The following is a 20,371-nucleotide window of genomic DNA, read 5'->3' on the forward strand; positions in this document are numbered from 1 at the left end:
GTTTGAGGATAAATAAGCATAGGATGAGGACAATTTCACAGAATTGTTTATTTTGAATACTGAAATATACAAAAATCAACCACTTCCCCAGACATAATTTACAGAGATATGAGAAAGTCCTCATCTACACTTTGGACTACTAACATATATATGTATATTTTTATTTATATAAAAAAAACAGTAATGCATTACCTCCATGCATACTGTATTCTGAAATGAATACCTATCATCCACTCCAAGTGTGATAAAACCTCAAATATCCATTCAAGGGTGGATCAATATGCAGTAAACATCCAACATTTTTTGACAAACAGCCATGTGTGAAAAAAGAGCGCAAGAACACCATATTGTACTACACACCAGCACTGTGTAGAGCTTTATGGAGCCTGGCTGTTGCTTGCATTTTGAAGCATAATGTGAGGATTGAAAACATTCATTGAAAACACAAGAGATGTTGAAACCATCTTTTAAAATTATTGTTTAAGAACTCGGTTGTGGTTATACCACTCAAGATGGCATATACTGTAGGGTTTTTAAAACGCCAAGTTCGGTTATCCGGCAGTATAAGTCCAAGTCTAAATGCTGTATACATCACTCAGATTAGATATATGCTTTCCTTTTGGGCAGTCTTTATTATAATTCTTTTTTCCATACACACATCTCAAAGTAATTAAGGTACATCCAAGTGATAGTTTGGCAACTAACTTGAACCAAAATATTACATTTGCAAAAAATATGAATGCTCCTTACTATGAAAGGTGAAGAGTTTCAAAATGTTTTAAACTAACCAGAAAATTCATTTATTTATTAGATGACAAGAGGTCGACCTAGGACAATTTTGATCTTTCTAGAACCACAACAGGTCTGAGGTACTGCAGCTGCTTGATTGCCTGATCATCACCACAACCTGTCAGAGCACGGTCCAAGATGTAGTGCAGGTTTTCCACAGAGTGAAATTCACTGGCTGAGAGTAAGGGCTTCAGTGGTGACGCCCTCCCCAGTCTGCTGCGGGTGATCCTAAATCCCATCTGACTGTTCTCTTTAACAGAGTAGTTCCGGCGACAACACTCACGCCGTTTAAATGGCTCAGGCATGACTGGCTCAATGTCCTCTTTTTCCCTGCTTTCCTGAATGAACTTCAGGAAAGAGGATTCAAACCCCATTGGCTTGTATGTCGCCAAATCAAAAGTGTTCGGGGCAGGGCTTAGAGTTGAGAAATCTTTTGAGTTGAGGGAGGGAGACAGAGGTTGTGGAGACTCAGTGACTTCATTTTTTCTTTTGAGAGGCTGTCGTGGTGGAGTTATAGGCACAGTTACAGAAGGTGCAGGTGTAGCAGGGAATCTCGTTGATTTGCTACTGTCATTGCCTGATGAGTCAAACCCTTCATCAACACTGATTCTGAGAGAGGGTGGTGGAGAAAGGTCTACCAGAGTGGCCTGGACTGGAGGAGGGTTCGGAGATTGTGGTTGGCTGATCTCTTGACTATGGCTGCTTTGAACCTCGGGCAGCGCCTCAGTGTGTCCCGGAGTTTCTCCATACAGCAAGTTATCTGCATCAAGTATACTACTGTCAGATGGTGGCTTTTCTGACAATACAACTATGTCCCGCTCCTCCATTTGAGCCGTTTTGATGGAGTGAAGGCTCATGGGAAGAGGTGGACCTCCTGGATTGTCAGGCTCCGCTTGATATTCCATTTTAAGAACTCCACTGGGTGACCTTACTATGTCAGGACAAACCAATGCCGATTTCTTTTGTATGATCTCCTCTAGTTGTTCAGAATTTAGGACGAGTTTATCCTTCTTCAGGTTGATCCGAAAATCTGACATTTTGTGGACTCTTTTGTAATGACGACGCATGCTACCTAAAAGTGTGACAACTGTATTACAGTCCTGCACCATGCAGGGAAAGGCTACAGGCAAGCAGCGATCTTGGCACATTTGCAAAGCTTCCTCGTGACTGCGGAAGACTAGCGGTCGTCTACTTGGAGAGGATTGTGTTGGACTCTTCTCCTTTTTCACGTTTTCATTTATTGATTCTTCCACACTCTCCTCGGTACTTTCTTCAGACTGAATGACCTCTTGGGGCTTTGGGCAGAATCTCAAGGAATGCCGCAGAGGTAGCTTAGGGGAATGTGTTATCAATTTCTTTTGGCATCCACTGGCTGGCTTGTCTTTTTTGTTAGCATTCTGTACTACAACAGACTCATAATATTCATAGTGCCTGTAGAACACATGTCTCCTATAGTTTGAGTTTTGGGAGAAAACTCGAGTGCACCCCTCAAAATTACAACGCACTAATGGGGTTGGTGATTTCTGGGCAGTCTGGCTCAGAGAATTTTGGTCGCAATGTTCATTATTTGTGTGACGCAACAAGCTGCTATTTAGGTGGTAACTAGCATTGCAGTTGGCATATGTGCACTTAAACCGTGGGATGGGCTCCTCTGACACAGGTTCTCTTCTTTGTAATGTGCTGAGAGGCCTTGACGTGTGCAAAACCCTTGAGGGTACCTTTCTGTGCACCCGTCGATTATGCCTATACAGACTTGCTGCGTGATGGAAATGCTTCCCACAGCCATTGTACTTGCAAAAGAAGAGATTTGGTCCAGCTGGCTCCTTTTTCACACAAGCATTTTGATTCACATTTTGTTCCCCTTCCAGACTCAGCTGTGACCGCTTATAATGGTGTACAATCTGCAGGTGCCGCACCAGGCCAGTCTGGTTGGTGAATGCAGAGTTGCAGTCTTTATGCACACAGTGAAAGGGCTTATGGTAGTTTGTCAGGATGTAGCAGAGGTTGTTTTTCGCTACTAGACGCCGGCTGCCTCTTCCCTCTTTTGTGACCCCATCCTCACAATGATTGTGTTGCAAAGCTGGCAGATCTTTACACTTACGGCTCTTCTGCTCTGGTGCCTGATCATTTTCACGCTCAAGCTTTGTTAACGCTAACCCTTTTCGTCTTTGTGATCGAGATCGCCACACAGGCACATCAGTTGGCTTGTCTTCTTCTACCGAGTCTTTTTTAGAGTTCAGCTTGAGACTAACTTTGGATTTTGGCGAGTCTTGGACTTTGCTTTCATCTCTTTTCTTTACAGAGCAGCTCATTTGATCAACCACTGCCTCACTTATATTGTGCATCTGCATATAATGACTCCTTAACTCTTTCTTCTCTCTATAGCCCTTGGGGCAGAGGTGGCACTTGAATGGCTTGAACTTGAACTCGGCTTTAAATTTCTCCAACCCTTTCACCTCTTCGTCTGAGATATTGTGCTTGGTCTGGTAATGACGCTTTAAAGCCTGGCTAGTAACACTTTGATAACTACAGCCTTTAATATCACACGTATAAGGCTTTGTTGTGGGTTGGATGAGGAAGCTGCTCATCTTGCATGTCTCAGGTTGAGTCTCGGCAGGAATGCCATCATTTGATTTGTTTTTCAGTTGCTGCTTCTTTGTTTCAACAGGCGGGCCTGGTTTTGATTCTGACTTTTCAGAGGTTAATTTGGAAGAGGAGTTGGCAGGTGGAGATGATGAGGGTGTGACCAGTGTATCTGATTCTGGATGAACTGGATCGCATAAACCTTTTCTGGAAAAAGGGCAATGTAGGCTAAGCTTGCTAAGGCTTAGCAAGATATCGGTCAAAGAGTCTTTTGGGGCAGAATTTGTTGAAGATGTAGTGATGGGATCAGTATGCATTTCAGTGCTTGGGATACCTGTTTCATGGCTAGGCAGTGGGCTTACTGATAATTTCACATCCTGACCACCTGTATCTGTCTTGATGTCGGTCTTTAAGCCCTTGTCCTTGTTCACTTTCTTGCATCCCTTTTTTTCTATCTTCACCTGTTCTGGGTGTGCACATTTAAGGTGCCTCTGAATGTCCTTAGTTTTAGAGAAAGTTTTGCGGCACTTCTCAAAACCGCAGGTGAATTTTTCCCCATCGAAACAAACAGCCACATTTGTCAGAGAGCCCTTAAAATCCTTGCAGTCCACATTCTGACATGGGGACGAGGAGCAAGCTGTTGTTGTTGTTGTGGTTGTTGTTGTGTCTTTCTGTAAAGCGTTGATGACTTCTGCTGCATTTGAGTTGCAAGGCATTTTGGGGGTGGTTTCTTCCTCTAAAGTAGCATCCACAAGTTTACGCTGTCGCTCTCTTTGAGCCTCAAAATCATCCTCAGTGAATGTGATACCATGTGTAACTAAGTGCTTCAAGAACTCTTTGCGTGAGTAGAAGAACTTCTTACATCCCGGACTGGTGCAGTGGTAAGCAGCATTACGGAAGTGCTGGGCTTCATGGTGGTAAAGCTGTCCAAGATCAGAAAAGGAGATGCTGCATCCTTTAAGCTCACACTGGTAGCCAAGCCGGACAGCATGGCTGTGCTTGTGCTCAACAAGTTTATTGATGGCGTTGAATCGAGCTCCACATCCGGTGACTATACACATGTAAGGCTGATCACCAAAATGGACTCGTCTATGCTTACGGTGGTGGTAGGCAGTCATGAAGTGCTTGCGGCAGAAACTGCACTTTTCCCGTTTGTCTTTCATTTCCAAATAGTGTTTTATATTAGGGTCACGGTCGCCATCTTTGTGGTCTTTCAAGTGCATACTCAGGTACTTAACAAGCTTGAAGTTCTTTGAGCAGTTAGTTGCAGGGCATGTATATACCTCACGGTCCTGGAATGCAAAGTGAGTGCTGATGTAGTCAAAAGTGATGTAATCCTGATCTGCCTGTTTTCTGGGCACAGCTGCAGCTTGCTCCAAAATGTGATCCAGCACATCAGGATCATGTGTAGACTCATAGTACATTCTTATAGATGGGTCTAATGCAATCTCACCAGGTTCCAAGTCATCAACTTCATCCTCATCCATTTCCTTTTCCAAGTCCACCTTCTTTTTAACTTTCTTCTTCTTCTGAGGATTACGCCCACGGGCTGGCATTTGTGAGTGTGTGCTGATATGGGGAGAAAACTCTTGCTTTCCTTGGAACTTTTGAAGACACACAGGGCAGGTGAAGACCCCATTCTCTTCATGTTTTTTGGAATGATGGAGGAATCTGGCCTCAATTACCTCTTTTTTGCATATCAAACAACAGAATTTATATTTCTGCCACCGCAGGCTCCTCTCGGACATGACTATCTTCTTTGAAGGTGATCTCAGACCCTCTTTTGATTTTAAGTCATCTTCATTTTGGTCATCATCTTCATGGCCAGTGCTGCTGATCCTTGACTCACAGTTCTTCACAGTTTCTCTTTTTTTTTTTAATTTCTCTATTTCACTTTTATCTCCTTGATCTCTCTCCTCCTCCTTCTCTTTAAAGTCCTTTGCTGCAAGAAGAGGATCCACCTCTTGTGTTGTTTCCTCCTCCTCCTCTTTCTCCGGCTGAAGACCCAGTAGCCTGTTGCAGTGGTGTTTAAGAGTTTTCCAGTCCCAGAACTCCGGATCAAAAGGCCAAATTGCTTTGAGAGCAAGAAGCAGCTCACAGCGCAGTGAGTTTGGAATTATGCCATTCTCCTCGTCATACTTCTGATCAGGCTGTTGGTAGAGCTCCTCAAGTGTTGTAAAGGAGTCATGAGAGGGCTTTAGTAAAAACTCTGTCAGCTGGCAAGCCCTGAGTACTTCCAGATCTTCTGACAGGAGACATGCCACAGTCTTGCACACAGCAGTCCTTGTGTCATTGTCTTCCTGACTTGGGAGTTGAAGCGCTTTGACACAAAGTTCAACTGATACTCGCAATCCAAGCTGTAAAGCCTGCAAAAAGAACACAAAAGACAACCATAAAGTTTTAGCAATGCTTGAAATGTGAAAGTCTGTATAGGAAATGGGGTCCTTAAACACACCTCAGTCTGGACGACCTGAATAAGGAAGAGCAGATGGTAGGCTGTTTTGGCAATGGCACCAAATTGCAGGGAACGCTCCAGAAATGATTCCAATGAAGGATCTGTTCTTCTTTGTAGTTTACTCCACAAAAGCGTAAGTTCCCTGCATTTGAAAGATACAAGAAAATTGATAGATGCCAAAAATGGAAACGTTTAAAAACTGCCTACTTCATAATGCCATGCCATCACAATATTTTTTTTTACTTTTGAGACTCACCAAGAACAGTAAAGGCTCTCTTCCTGCAGTTGCCACGTAAGGTAGGTGGTGCACAGAATGTGGGCAGAATTTTCATCACCCTCTGTCTCCATATTACAAATAATATCGAGTACATCTTTACCATCAAGTCTAGAAATCTGTTGTGTTAAAATTCAAAGGGGCTTTGATTAGAAAAAAGAGAATTGCATGACTATTACATTACACACACACACACACACACACTTCACAATTCCAGGTGAAAACAAGAAACATACTGTACCTCTAAAACTGCCTCATCATTGGGAAGCATTTTGCAAAGCTGGGACACAAAGGTTTGCCGGAAACCGGTGTAATTAGGAAGAAGTATGCAATTTGCACAGGCTTTCATCAGGATCATGGCCTTATCCAATTCTCCAAGTTTCTCTAGATGTTTGATTCTCATTTCCATGAAGCCGTCTCCTTCTAAGGCAATGAAGGCACAGACTGTAACAAAAAAAAGGGAAAGTGAGTGACAAAATAATGGTCATGTATGTTTCATGTCTGCATAACTAACCTGTGTCAAATGAATACTTACGCTCTTCAGGATCTGTTGGTTGACCAGTAAGCAAGTCAATTAGGATTGGCAGGTTCCATGGGCCACCTGCTTGTGTGATCTGGAGAAGAGCCTGCAAGTCTGTGCTTCCATACTGCAGCAAGGAATCATGAGCCACCTAAGTACACAAACAAAATCTGAACTTAAACAGAAGCTGGTTGTGATACCACTACTAGGACTATATATATATATATATATATATATATATATATATATATATCAGGGCTGTCAATCGATTAAAAAAATGTATCTAATTAATTACATACTCTGTGATTAATTAATCTAAATTAATCGCATATATAATTTTTGCTGTGAAAGTATTTTAAATATTTAAATTCAAATGAATCATTGAATAATCAGCATTAGTGACATTAAAGTTCAAAGACTCTTTTATTATTAGTTTCACTGTTCAAATAATTGCCATAATAATCTATGATATGACCTAATACGCTGAGGAAATAAATTCAAAAGTGCTTAGGGAAGAAGTTTTTTTCACATACAAGGCATTTCAGGCCACAGATATAACCTAGGGCAGCGGTTGTCAAACTGGGGTACGTGGACTGATTTCAGGGGGTACGCGAAAAAAGATCTGTCATAGCCTATGCCTTTTCAAACATTTTCTCTATCCCACGTTGGTAACTTAACTTCCGCATTTGCACTGCACATTAAAAACTTATTTTCTACGCATTAACAAAATATTCGAGAGTGGAGACAGAGAGGGTAAAGCAGCGTTTCTCAAACTGTGGGTCGCAACCCACTACTGGGTCGCGGAGACATGCCAGGTGGGGCGCGAACTGACGTGAAAAACAGGAGTTTTATTTATTTATTTTTTCATCTGTAGCCTAGGCCCAGGTTGCACCCGATGCGCAATGGACCCACTGTGTTATTCATAGGGAAGCGCTCGTGTCAAGGCAGCTTAGTTAGTCCCGACCTGAATGAGATTTTGAACGAGGTTGTGAGAATGGTGAATTTCATCAAGACCCGGCCCTTAAAAGCGTGTCTATTCCCCGCACTTTGAGAGGAGATGGGAGCTGACCAAAAGGCTGTACTGTTTCACAGCGAGGCAAGGTGGCTTTCCCGAGGTAAAGTGCTGTCGCGTGTTTGAGCTCCGAGTCGCCTCTTCTTGGAGGAAGAGCGCATGTTTGAATCTGCAAGCACGTTCACTAATGAACATTTCTTGACGAAGCTGGCCTATCTTAGCTATATTTTTGGAAAGCTCAATGAGTTAAATCTCCAGTTACAAGGCAAAGACAAGCACCAGATAAGATCACTGCATTCAACAAGACGATTGTGTGGGAGATTAGGTGCAGATCTATTTAAAATCATTATATTCAGCACATTTGTAGGCCTATCATATGTTGACTATTGATGAGATTTGTATCATATGTTTATGATCCTATTCACTATTCTCGACTAAATTGATCAAAATAAATATTAATAAAACAATTAAAAAAAAACTTGTTAACAATTGGTGGTGTTGGGGGGTACTCCGGAAGATCATAATGTCTCAGGGGGTACATGCCTGTTAAAAGTTTGGGAACCACTGACCTAGGGGACACAATGAAAATAAATTAACACTCCCCTCAATGTCAACACTTATTTCTTTGCATTGATATGCGACTACAGAGTTGATGAACTCCGGTGATATGCAAATCCTTGCTGCAGACATTGCAGAGGACTTTATTTTCAACACTTTATTTTTTATCAACACCATCAGGCCGTTTTTTAAAAGTAAATGTTCCAATCAATGATCCAGGCAGCACGTTTTCTTCTCTCTCCTTCATTTTACAGTCTAATTTTTACTGACTAGAACGGCTCGGGGTCAGAGGTCATACGGAATCGATTAATCTGCACAAATTTTTTTAATCAGTTATTCTTTCTCAAATTAATTAATCGAAATTAATCAGTTATTTTGACAGCCCTAATATATATATATATTTGTATCTGCAAAAAGTCTGTACAGTGCAAAAGGTTCTTTTTTTTGAGAAGCTGGGGGAAATATGTTCACACCACTGATGACAATTTTTAACATGGATTCACATAATGTACTTTAGTCTGTTTGACTATCCTATGTGGAGTTATGAATCTCATCCTTCATTTAGAGAGGCCCCTGATCTCAGAAGCTTTGCCAAGATGATTGCAGAGTAGAGAATTTTGCCAATATGGACTTTAGTTTAGTACACACCTGAACAGAGTGGTGGAATTGCATCCATGTATTATAAGGGACATCACTTACAGGAACAGACAACAGCAGCTCAAAGCAACTCCTGTGAGCATAACATCAAACAAAAGGAAAATTTGATCATAAAGATGCTACCATTGCAGCTGCACAAGCTTTATGAGAAAGGAAGGTATTGAGTTAACTCACAATGCAAGTCGCTTCAACACAAGGGCCACACTGTCTGACTCGGAGGTCAGATGTGGTCTTGCAGCAGCAAAACAATTGATGGACAGACAGTAAACCTCCAACAGTGGCAATCCGTGCTCTACTGAGTTCCTGCTCCCAGCGTAATGCATCAGCACCTGAACACAAACAGAAAGTAAAAGGTTTAAAGATGCACTCCATTCATGAAACCATTTAGTTCATGAAAGATGCATATTCACATAAGGGGTGTAAAGGTACATGTATTGGTACCGAACCGTTTAGGTTCATGACGTTAGGTTCAATACAGTGTACCAAATGTACCAAATGCAGTCTTTAACAGCATTAACTGTAGGATTTTTTGCATGCGGACTATGTTTCAAATTTTAGTTCGCACACATACAGTATAAGTGGGGGACTATATGTCAGTTTAGTCAATTAACTAACACCTTTTTTTTTTTAAATACTGTTACCGTTATGCATCGTTATGCATTAGTGAATTTTAGGTTAGCAGTGCCTACAGGCTTGCTGTACCGAAAATTGACTGAACTGAACCAACACTGAGGTATACACTGAACCAGGGTAGGAATTTCACGGTCATCACTGCTAAGAACAGTACGCCTACATCTTTTAACATTACGGTTAAACGCCTGAAAAATATTAAGCTGCTGCTGTTTTCTTTTCATGACTGAATGATTTAGGCTATTATCCTATGAATGAATGGAACGTTCTGTTTTTAAGCGCCAGAATTGACCCAAAGCCACGCCTGAAAACCGCCACAGGTCAATCGTTATCATGTCATGACAATGCTACGTTTTCATATATAATAGTCTATGGTTTCCATCCACACGGCGCTTCCGGTCATGTTTTTATTTTCGTTGTTCCACAGCACAAGCAGCATTTATGCAGCAGCAGAGCTTACATATTTATCATATCAGTGTAACTAGAAGGGCACTCAAGAGAGGGCAGACCTCAGGCATATGGCAAAATGCCAAATATCAACATTAGTGAAAGTGAAACTAAATTCAACTGTCTCCTTGGAGAAGCTAAACGCCCTGAAATATAGCTATAGTCTAGCTCACCGTGTTAATAAGCTGGCTGGGCAGAACAGATAGGGAGCAAAGGGAGAAACAGAAAGGATTTGCTATTGTAACTTTAAACCTAAAGAGGAATAAAAACGGTATCTGTCAAAGGCTCCTCTTTGGGCCTAGACTACATACAGCATCCAACAAGGTAAATCCGAGAATCCAGAACGTCTGAAAAATCTGAGTATACCTACCGACAGAGTACAAAAACAAGCTAGACATGTCATCCACAGCAGACTTTTGGTAGCGGCTTGGGCATTTGTATGGGTCATGTTCACCAAATGCTTTGTCAGATCTAGCAATGACTCACTTTAGTTACTTTACTTTAGCATTTCTGGCTGTAACTTTGTTAACTGTAGGGTCATTCCACGCCAACTCAGCCACCCATGTACATGACACCTCTCAGATTTTGCTGAAAAGCAGCGAAAATATGCTTTATGTTACCAAACGAGGGAATCTGAAGTTTCAGGTCAATATCTCAAACGGTTTGCCCGTGGCGTCTATTTGAATTTCGGGTGCCACGGCCGTAATTGACACATTGAAATTTCACATTTCATCTTTTGCCATTTTTGGAAGCCCATAACGTCTGTTCTAATAGTGGTAGAAGGCTGGTGAGGAACTGGTGTGGTAGTTTATTGTAGTCTGTACTACACAATTCTGGAGGCAGAATCAACATTACTTACTGTTTGGGTGAGAGGTGGGTCACCAAAGTCCTAAAAAATTTTGACGGCATGTGTGATTTTTCACTTTTTGAGTGGCCTTAGCACCACAATTAATGATCATATTTATTCTAAACAGGATTATTTGTTATATGTGGGAACCTTGCTCTTGCCAAAATGAATTTGAAGGGTATGGTACCACTGGCGGGGGTTTTATGGGGGTCCAAAAACCCTCTCCAGCAGAGGTGACTCTTTTGGAACCCCATATTTGGACCCCCAAATGACCATGATGATCCTAATGGGATTTATACCAGATAAAGATACATATTTGTTCTTTCTTTTAATCAAAATTACATTTTTGACTATGAAGCTCCATAATATGAATTTTATTCTTCATAATGCACCATTTTGGACATTGTTTCCAGAAGTCTGGAATGTAGATCAGGGAGAATTTAGTGATGATAAAAAGATGATAAAACTTTTGGTCAAGTTTGAATTGGCGAGCACTGCGTCCATAGATGTCTGGCACACTGACACAACAAATGATATGTTGGAATGGCACCCAACAGGGGATCTGTCTTTGGTCCGATGGCCATTTGAGGATGTTGTTGACACACTATGTATGGACGCAGTGCTCGCCAATTCAAACTTGACCAAAAGGACCATGACAACATTATGCAACTGCTTCCACAATTTCTTGATAATAGTTAAAGACACTATTCAATTACATTTTTAATTAAATTTTATTTGGAGAGTGACAGCGGCAAGGAAAAACTCTTACACTATGTAACATTCTTGTTATTTAGTTCTTACACTATGTAACATTCTTGTTATTTAGTTCTTTAAAAGTTTGATGGCGGGTCTGTTTCATTGGGGATAAGGGGTTAATCCGTGACAGTCTCAGTATTTAATTGTTTGCCATCATTGAGCATAATACTATGTTATTTCCACTATTTTCATGCTTTATCATCACTAAATTCTCCCTGATCTACATTCCAGACTTCTGGAAACAATGTCCAAAATGGTGCATTATGAAGAATATTGTTTCATATTATGAAACTTCATAGTCAAAAATGTGATTTCATTAAAAGAAAGAACAAATATCTGCCTCCAGAATTGTGTAGTACAGGCTACAATGAACTACCACACCAGTTTGCAGCCTTCTACCACTATTAGAACAGACGTTTCTTCCAAAAATGGCAAAAGATGAAATGTGAAATTACAATGTGTCAATTACGGCCATGGCACCCGAAATTCAAATAGACGCCACGGGCAAACCGTTTGAGATATTGACCTGAAACTTCAGATTCCCTCGTTTGGTAACATAAGGCATATTTTCACCACTTTTCAGCAAAATCTGAGAGGTACCATGTACATGATACCCCAATTTTGGCTGTTTTCACTTGGAATGACCCTGTATGGCTTACAGTTCAGTTAGACTCAGTTTAAATACATTTTCAACTAATATTTGTTCACTGTGGCTAGACCAAGGCCAGTCAATAACTCGAATCAGACAACAGCATAAATTGTCCTTAAATCCTACTAAAGTCTCCTACCTAGTACAAGTCAGTTTCAGTGTAAAGCTACTAACGATGAGGAGTAGGCCTTTTACACACCTGGAAAAGATGTTAGGGAAGATGCTCACATGAAGCTGAGTCTCCCCACAATTGTTCCAGCTTCTCCCCTCTGGAAGACACTACCCCCCCCACCATTTATTTTCTCCTTTAATATTATTAAGCTCCCTTTTTATACCTTTTTTAACAATTACAACATTACAACCAACATTGTTGTGTGCCAATTTAAGTATGCACAGCTATTTATCTATCTAAATAAGACCAAAATTGTCAGGGCTTAAAATTATTTTTTTCAAAATTGGGGGGAATTCCCCCCTTAGGTTATTCATGTAGGGGGGATTTACACAATTTGTGGGGGAAGGGGGGTTCGATTCTGATACCAAGTCAAGATTTGCGATTTCGATACTTCTTCGATACTTTTTTAAAAATGTGTTTGATTTTGGGGCCCCCACCACCTTGACGTCATCAGTAATATATACTGTAGTGGGATCATTCACAACAGTGGACATCCTAGATTCTGCTTGACTCTCTCCACACACAATGTTAAATTCATATAGAGTGTATTTAGTTAATAATGTATTTTTAATGTATAGCATTTTACTAGTAATTACTAGTAGTTAAACATATTTAGTAATTTGAATGCTTCATATTGACGTGTAATTGAGTGCCTGTCACTTTAAGAAATACGTGAGTAATTAGCCTCCCTTCAGCCTGATGGTTTTAGGCTAGTCGCTAGTGAATAAAAGTTGTGCATAGTGCATAAGGATATGTGGATGCAATTCGTTATGTTTTCTATGTCATTAGATAAAATAAATGTTCAAAAAACTAACAAGTTGAAGACAATCTTTCTGGGATCAAGTGTTGACGTGACCTGAGCTAGCAGGATAGTTACCAAGGAGCTCTTTCCAGATGTAAAAGTTGGCCATGGTTGCGTAGCCTATTTGCGTAAGCGCAAAGTGGTTTTCTCTCTCTCTCTCTCTCTCTCTCTCTCTGTGTGTGTGTGTGTGTGTGTCTGCGTCCGGTCAATAGCACCGCATTCACGCTACTTCATGATTATATTAACGTCATCAGACAGGCTGTAAAAGTGTATGCGGGAATTTCTCGCATTATGATGGCTATAGTTGCGGGACTTGAACAAATTATGCGCAATACTCGCAATTTCGCAGTGAAATTTAAGCCCTGATTGTCTTTACAACAAATGCTTTGTCTCTGATGAATTCCATTACAGGTGTTCCTCAGAGTAATGTAAAGCTCCTTTGAGTAAATAACTATCCCAACATCATCAGGATGCCATACAATAACGGTGATGAACAAGGATAACTTCACAATTGGATCATTACAATATTGCTTCTGGCCCCAATAATATGAAAATTCATTATACTCAACAAAATAAATAACTGCTCTACCATTCTCTCTCATCACACTTTCACTTGTGCTCCAATGGAAGTGAACTCGATATTTCAAAACAGAATATGGGTCAAGAAGGTTCTGTCAAATAAGCCCTTTAACTTGATTGTTTTTGGGAAAGCCCACTCCTATGTCAGCTTTCTCAGGGAATACCTCCTCCACAGCCTTACCTATGAGCCTCTCCATCTGTCTGTGTGCCCCTGATTGGACTCCTGAGACTCCTCACAAAGCACTCCCCAAGCTTCGCAGCACACCCAGTTGCTCTCCATTTGACTACCGCTGGCAAAATACATCCACATTTACACACACCATGTCAGGTGTGATACCCTAGTGTGCGATCATTACAGGAAGGAAACAGAGGAGGAAAAGGGGAACTCTAAATTTATCCTGCTACAACCTGTCATGCCTAAATTATGAGATAGCCTAGTGGGACAGGTATTAGCCCTTGGGATCATCCCTCACATTATTATTAATGTTCAATAATGCCCAGTGAAAGGCAAAATATGTCACTTTAGAGACTCAAACACAGCCTTTTAGTTGCTTCTGCAATGTTGAAATTGAGCAACTGATATTCTGTTTCACACCAATAGAAGCAGAGGAATAATTTTATTACATTTTATTCTGTAGAAAAGGAGATGCTAAAAGAGTTGTAGAGAGTATAGTTTAGTATAGTTAGAGTATAGTTATCTCTGTTTCAAGATGCATCTTTTCCAGATGCATCTTTTCAATGTATGCAATGAGAATGCAGAGCACAATAAAGAAGAACGTTCCTTCTATTTATTGAAGAAACCGGCAACTCTCTGGAAGAATGAATGATATATGGAAGAATAGAATATGTTGCACGATTTATGAAAGTATGATGTATTGCAACATCAGATGCAAGTCAAATTTGTAGTTTCTTTGGAAACATTATGATGAAAATAATGCATGATGGAAATAACAGTGGACTAACTATGAATTACTGTGGATAACTTGTAGACCATAAAGGTAGGAGTTCATTGTCCTTACGTTTAGCTGTGTTTGCTTGTTTGGCTGCATAGCATGCTAGTTTGTTTGTTAAACAGTGAACATACACTGAAATTAAATTAAGCTTGTTTTGTGGCTTACAGTAGTTATAATGTGATAATGTAAAAGCTTTCTAGGACAGATGCTCAATGAGTTCATGCTTTGTTTTATCGCTGGATTTTAGGATAGCCTATATGGCAACCGATTGCATTCCGACCTGCAGTCAATTCTAGCTGGCGTTAAATGACTGGAAGCTTTGTGGATTGAAAAATTGTTGTAATGTGCTGTCTCTGCTATTGCTGCTTTTGATCAGTCAGATTTTAAATCTCCTGTGGTGGGTTGGACATATGTGGTGTCATCAAAACGCCCGCCCAGATTCCCCCATTCCGCCTTAACGCATTTACACTGGTGCCGGAATGAATCGTTTCGTCAAAATGTCTACCCTGCCTGGTGGTAAAATTGTCGAGACACTTCATCCCACCTCGGTGTGTGTAAAAAGGAAAGCGTTCGCGAATAAGGTAAATACATTCACGGGAAATTTGTCAATGTAAACGGGGCTACTGACACATAGGCTGCTGAATTGCCCATATGCCATGCACTTCCTGAAAGGCTTTTTAGCAAGCACAATCATTTTTGATTGACCATCACCTGCACTGTTTTAGCGTACCTGTTTACACAGACCGGGTTGGGTGATACACCTAGTGAATGAGCATGTTAAAATGCTGAAGGATTTATGTGTGCGTCTAAGTTGAATAAAGAGTTGCACTGTTGGGCATTAACAAGATGTTTAGTGTCGGAGTGAACACGAAAGGAGCAGAATATAACAGAAGGTTGCTGACACTCCACTGGAAATAAATGTGCTGGCTGAAACAGCCTTCCGTGGTATATAGTCCATAGGCCTACCAGTGCACACAAGCAAATGATGAACCTTTGAAGCTCAGTCTGAACTCAGTTCATTTCTGTACAGCAGACAAAACAGACAGTAGAGTACACATCATTGTACCATACAAGTAATTAATTCATTACAACAGGTTGGTAATGTTTTGTAGGAGCAAATCTCAGTGCAGTACTTTGGTCAAAGGATAAGTAGAAACATGTCTGCAGGCACAACATATCAGGAAAGTGAAAGCGAAAGCACAGTCTTATCTTTCTCTTTCAGACAAAAAAATTTAACTTCCAAGTTGCAAATCTACTCCTTTACACCACCAACTCAACATTTCTGAACAGCAAATCTCTGACTACTATACCTCTTGCAAATCTATGAAGCCAGACAGGCCTACTCCATTTGGTCACTTAACTTATTTTGCATACAATTTTGCTTCATGTTTCACTCGCATGGTGGAGGCATTTGAATCAAGGCTTCCTAATTTTCTCCCAACATCTCAAGTTGCCTTTGGTTGTATTCTGAGAGGTTCAAATAGTAGTCCAAGGTGATGAATTTAGATTCTCGGAGATTGTTTTAAGTGGGAGTTTACAGTTGGCGTCACTTTCAAGTCGTCTGATCTCTGCTTTTAAGTATTCAGGGTAGCATTGGCATATTACATTTGAACAAACTTTAGCCTATGATAAGCATGACTCCAGTACTACCAATATAGGCCTACATCTGCTCAGTACAGTAAGGCAGGTGCCTGTTGTGAAACCACCATAACCACAGCCATAATTACAGCCTGCTCCATGTGATATAGTTTGCTGGCAGTGACAATAAAACCCTAATCCAAGCAAGTCCCCTTTATTTTCCAAATACTACGGATTTACGTCTCCAAAATACTCAAAATGTCACCACTCACTAAGTTACAATAGAGGAAGTGTGATTCTTCGTTACACGTACTGAAACACTTTCACCAGCGGTGAAGGGACAAAATGCATATGCAATCCTATCCATACCAAGATTTAACACAATAAAAGCTTAATTTCAGTACTTTTAATAGTTGAACTAAATTTCATGACTATGGTCAACTTGGACATCACAAGTCTAATGTAGGGACAGAATCCACATTTAAGTTCAGGGACTCTGCTTAAGTATCTTTATAGCGCTGTTATTGTTTTGTCTATGTCGCTAGGCATGGAATTAGTTACATTCTCACGTTTGCATTTAAGCAAGATCACAGCTTGTGCATCGCCCCACCCCGAACCAAGCAGTTAGCCACTGAGTTAAGTTCTTAGCTAGATGTTACTTTGCTCTATCCATCCATGGCAAATAGGCTATGATCAACTGTCTGGTAAGCTTAACAATAACAACCATGTCAGGGGGGATATGAAATTGAAACTGCTGCAACACTAACTTCACTAGCTAAATGGCTAACAGTAGACTGATCGGGCAAAACTGGAGTCCCTTCTTCCATGGCCAACAACACTAGCAAACTAGCTTGTAAGCTAGCAGAGTAAAAAAAAAAAAAACAGAAGTCTATTTCTCTAATTGCCCGCACCGTGAAACTCTTCGAACATTTTGACACAATACATAACCCATAAATAGAATATCCACTTGTCATTGGAGTAGTACTGCCAAAAGCAGTCAAATCTTGGTATGTTAGGCTGTGTTAGGTAACATTCCCCCACTTCATGCTATTACGGCCCAAATGGGGGTACCCACCCCCAGAGCTAGCACCAGCCTCAACGTTACCCCAACTAGCTAGCATCTCCGCGAAAACATAGCTGGGGTCACATTCTGCTACAGTTTACAAAGCAGGTACCTGACAGAAGTTATTGCAGTACTCGGTGGACGAGTTTTCCGAAATATCTTTCTGACGAAGATCAAATTCGAGTCGCTGTAGAGTAGCTTGCAAACTATCCATAACTAGAAATGAGTCTTCGACCGTATGCAATAGCTGGTCGGCCCAGTCGGGCTCAGCTTCAACTGCACCGTCCGCCATCTTCACAGAAAGCTACAGCGCGTAGGCATTCACGGCGTCATGTGGCTGCAAAGAGTACTCCAGGTATGGAACTGAGGACACGACTACCACCAATCCTCTCAATGTGGTAATGACAGATTTGATATTTTCATTTTTGACTGGATGATGGGGAGGACATGTGGCTTGGCACTAGGAGGGTTCTAGGCGTGTGCACATTAGAAGCACAAAGCCGTGCATTATGTTAAAGCGAATTGAACAGGTTGATGAGCCGTCTCTGGTTTAAAGCAGAAAACAACAAAGAAAGATGAGTGCGGACACAGAAAATAAAATGCCCCCCCCCCCCGCAAATAATGACAAATAATTAAGTGACCTGTGCCTACTAATTATTTTAGAACGGATGTGTTTTTAGGTGTTAATAAAAGACTCGAATGTCATTATTTGGCACTTTTCTAATTTCGTGTTGTTTATTAACATTTTACAGATACATTATAGGCTTAACAGACCTCAGGAAAACACGATCTAATTAAGCTAGTGTAAATTAATAGGCTATCTGTACATTTGTATTGCTAAATTTCATTGCCATTACAAGTTTCGCAGAGAAGTATAATTTTTGACGACAACAAACCAATTTGCACAAAAGCGCGTGCGTTTCACTCATAGACACTGGCGCTCCGCTTTGGCGCTCTCTATTGGATATTTTTGTGATTTGCAATTTGACCCGGAACTGATTATATGGAGTAGTAAACACGTGTGATCAGAAAAGGCAGTTAGGGTTGGTGAGTACTTAGACTTTAGACCTTTTAAAATGATATAGACAAATAAGACATTGTAAACAATCAATTTACATGTATGTTTGCTGTGGATCTTTTAGTTGTCTGTGCTGCAGGCCATGTTACGGGGAATGTCACAAAAATGTACGCTAAATACAAGCTGCGAACGCTATGCTAAATGTTGCACATGAAAACGGATAACATAACGTTGGGGTGATAGCTTGGGAAATGGTTTTCATCTAACTTTAACCTGTGAACTCAACGCCAAAGTGATGATCATTTTCAATAAACCGTTCAACCGTTTAACCATTCACTAATTGTTCTCAAGAAAACGTCGGCTGTTCTGTGTTGGCATTTGTCCTGTAAAGTTATTTTAAAACGATAGTGCCACATAGCCCGAACACAGCAAAACCAATATGTTTGTTTCTGTTTCCCTCTCTTAACAGTCCGAACGCTGGCTGATCATGGGCAAGTCCAAACAATGTGGAAACCATAAGGGTGATAAGAAGAAAAACATCTCCAAAACATGGAAGACCAAACGCAGAACAAAAGACCTTGATCAGATTCACACTGATATGAGACCTGACCAAGCAGCTAAGCTGCTGAAACAAGATGTAGATTATGATGTCACAGGCAGTGCACAACATTACTGTCTACATTGTGCGTAAGTGCAGAATCCTCTTCCCTGATTAAACCTTCAAGGAAACGTGCTGCACAAGTGCACATATCTACTCTGACCTGGTACAAGATCTGTGCCAGTGGAATGTTATAGTGGTTAGTTTCTCTCTGTCTGCAGTGGTCAGTTTTATCTTGGGGAAAAAAGTACTGACTGTGACTTTAAAACTAGAATTACTCATGCAAATTCATTATTCATGTCAGTGTACTGGATTTAATGTTAATTTTCATTCCCATTGAAATTAATAAGTAAGTATGGAAGTTCCAGCCCCGTTCATATGGCCCATCATTGGCATCAACTTGGATGCTAACTGACTGAAGCTAACCTTCCAAATCCAAAATATAGAGATTTAAAAATAATGTTATATTATAATGAGTAGACTTAGCAGTACATGAACAATGGAGGTATAAGTCCAAAAATACCAGGAATATTTTTCACACTTTGAAATGACACAAATAACATGTCGGATGAGCATTGTTGTTACTCCAAGGTTTACCATATACCTACAAGGAGTTACTTGAGTTCAATGTCTCCCCCCCCCCCCCCCAAAGCAGACATGTATTTTTTATATAGTAATTTACCTGGTCAGCAGTACTTGATACTGACCTTGTCTTTTGTCCACAGGCGATACTTCGTTGATTTAAAAGCAATGAAGGAACACTTTAAAACCAAAATCCACAAGAAAAGGTAAGTTCTCACAGGGCCTCACTCAGTCCATCCATAGTTAACCGATCTTAACAAATATTTGTGAGGTAACAGATGTGTCTCCTTTTGCCTTTTTACAGGCTGAAACAATTGAGAGAAGAACCGTACACACAGGAGGAGGCTGAGAGGGCTGCTGGAATGGGCTCATACATACCACACAAAAAGGTGGAGGTACACACCCAGGCAGTAGAAGAGGACATGGACTAAGGAAAGGTTAAAGGAACCCATATCACCTACCTGTGTCTAGTGCTGCATGGACATAATGATCCTGGTTTACAGAGTCTGTACAAAATGTCCTTTAGCCTTTGACATGTTCAGTGGACTTCAGTGGGTTTCTAATGGTGTGGATGATATGCACATGTAAATATGGAGATGCTTCAAACTTGTATGGAGATGTGTTGGTAATAGCTAATAAAGTAAGCTATTTGGTTGTATTTGCCTGTTTTGTTTTTTGGTTATATTAGTAAGAATGTGTAATTAGAGGTAAAGTAGTGCTCCTTCAATACAATACCAAGTGTTGGAATATTAAATACAAATGTTTTTAAACATTCCTAAATGAATAAAAGAAGATTTCTGCCTGCATTACCATGACATGACCAGAAACTGACCAGGGCTCTGAGACTAA

At 40.6% G+C, this 20,371-nt stretch overlaps 2 protein-coding genes across 2 annotated transcripts; one reads left to right on the forward strand and one right to left on the reverse strand.

Annotated features, from left to right (window-relative positions):
* Nucleotides 1-60: 60 nt before the first annotated feature.
* Nucleotides 61-17,697, reverse strand: rlf (RLF zinc finger). Its single transcript, XM_076299313.1, has 8 exons — nucleotides 17,437-17,697; nucleotides 9,023-9,177; nucleotides 8,840-8,921; nucleotides 6,637-6,772; nucleotides 6,343-6,545; nucleotides 6,084-6,220; nucleotides 5,828-5,969; nucleotides 61-5,738 (listed from the first exon to the last, which is right to left on the reverse strand). Exons 1-8 carry the CDS (start codon nucleotides 17,614-17,616, stop codon nucleotides 828-830), a joined length of 5,946 nt encoding a protein of 1,981 aa, XP_076155428.1. The 5' UTR covers nucleotides 17,617-17,697; the 3' UTR covers nucleotides 61-827.
* Nucleotides 17,698-18,312: 615 nt separating this feature from the next.
* znf593 (zinc finger protein 593) lies at nucleotides 18,313-20,180 on the forward strand. The gene is made up of 4 exons (XM_076299951.1): nucleotides 18,313-18,371; nucleotides 18,812-19,029; nucleotides 19,666-19,728; nucleotides 19,827-20,180. Exons 2-4 carry the CDS (start codon nucleotides 18,830-18,832, stop codon nucleotides 19,951-19,953), a joined length of 390 nt encoding a protein of 129 aa, XP_076156066.1. The 5' UTR covers nucleotides 18,313-18,371; nucleotides 18,812-18,829; the 3' UTR covers nucleotides 19,954-20,180.
* The last annotated feature ends 191 nt before the right edge of the window (nucleotides 20,181-20,371 follow it).

This window comes from Alosa pseudoharengus, unplaced genomic scaffold (assembly GCF_046254945.1).
Source record: "Alosa pseudoharengus isolate Yale_2024_CS ecotype anadromous, Long Island Sound unplaced genomic scaffold, YU_APseudo_1.1 YU_APseudo_1.1_scf_22, whole genome shotgun sequence".
Taxonomy (NCBI): Eukaryota; Metazoa; Chordata; class Actinopteri; order Clupeiformes; family Clupeidae; genus Alosa; species Alosa pseudoharengus.

Bases quoted from the DNA above. Each gene is read 5' to 3' on its own strand.
- rlf (XM_076299313.1), bottom strand. From the start codon at position 17,616: ATGGCGGACGGTGCAGTTGAAGCTGAGCCCGACTGGGCCGACCAGCTA. The intron at 6,546-6,636 runs GTAAGTATTCAT...TTTTTGTTACAG, and splicing joins ACCAACAGATCCTGAAGAGC to TCTGTGCCTTCATTGCCTTA. The intron at 6,221-6,342 runs GTACAGTATGTT...TTAACACAACAG, and splicing joins ATGATGAGGCAGTTTTAGAG to ATTTCTAGACTTGATGGTAA.
- znf593 (XM_076299951.1), top strand. From the start codon at position 18,830: ATGGGCAAGTCCAAACAATGTGGAAACCATAAGGGTGATAAGAAGAAA. The intron at 19,030-19,665 runs GTAAGTGCAGAA...TTTTGTCCACAG, and splicing joins CATTACTGTCTACATTGTGC to GCGATACTTCGTTGATTTAA. The intron at 19,729-19,826 runs GTAAGTTCTCAC...GCCTTTTTACAG, and splicing joins ACCAAAATCCACAAGAAAAG to GCTGAAACAATTGAGAGAAG.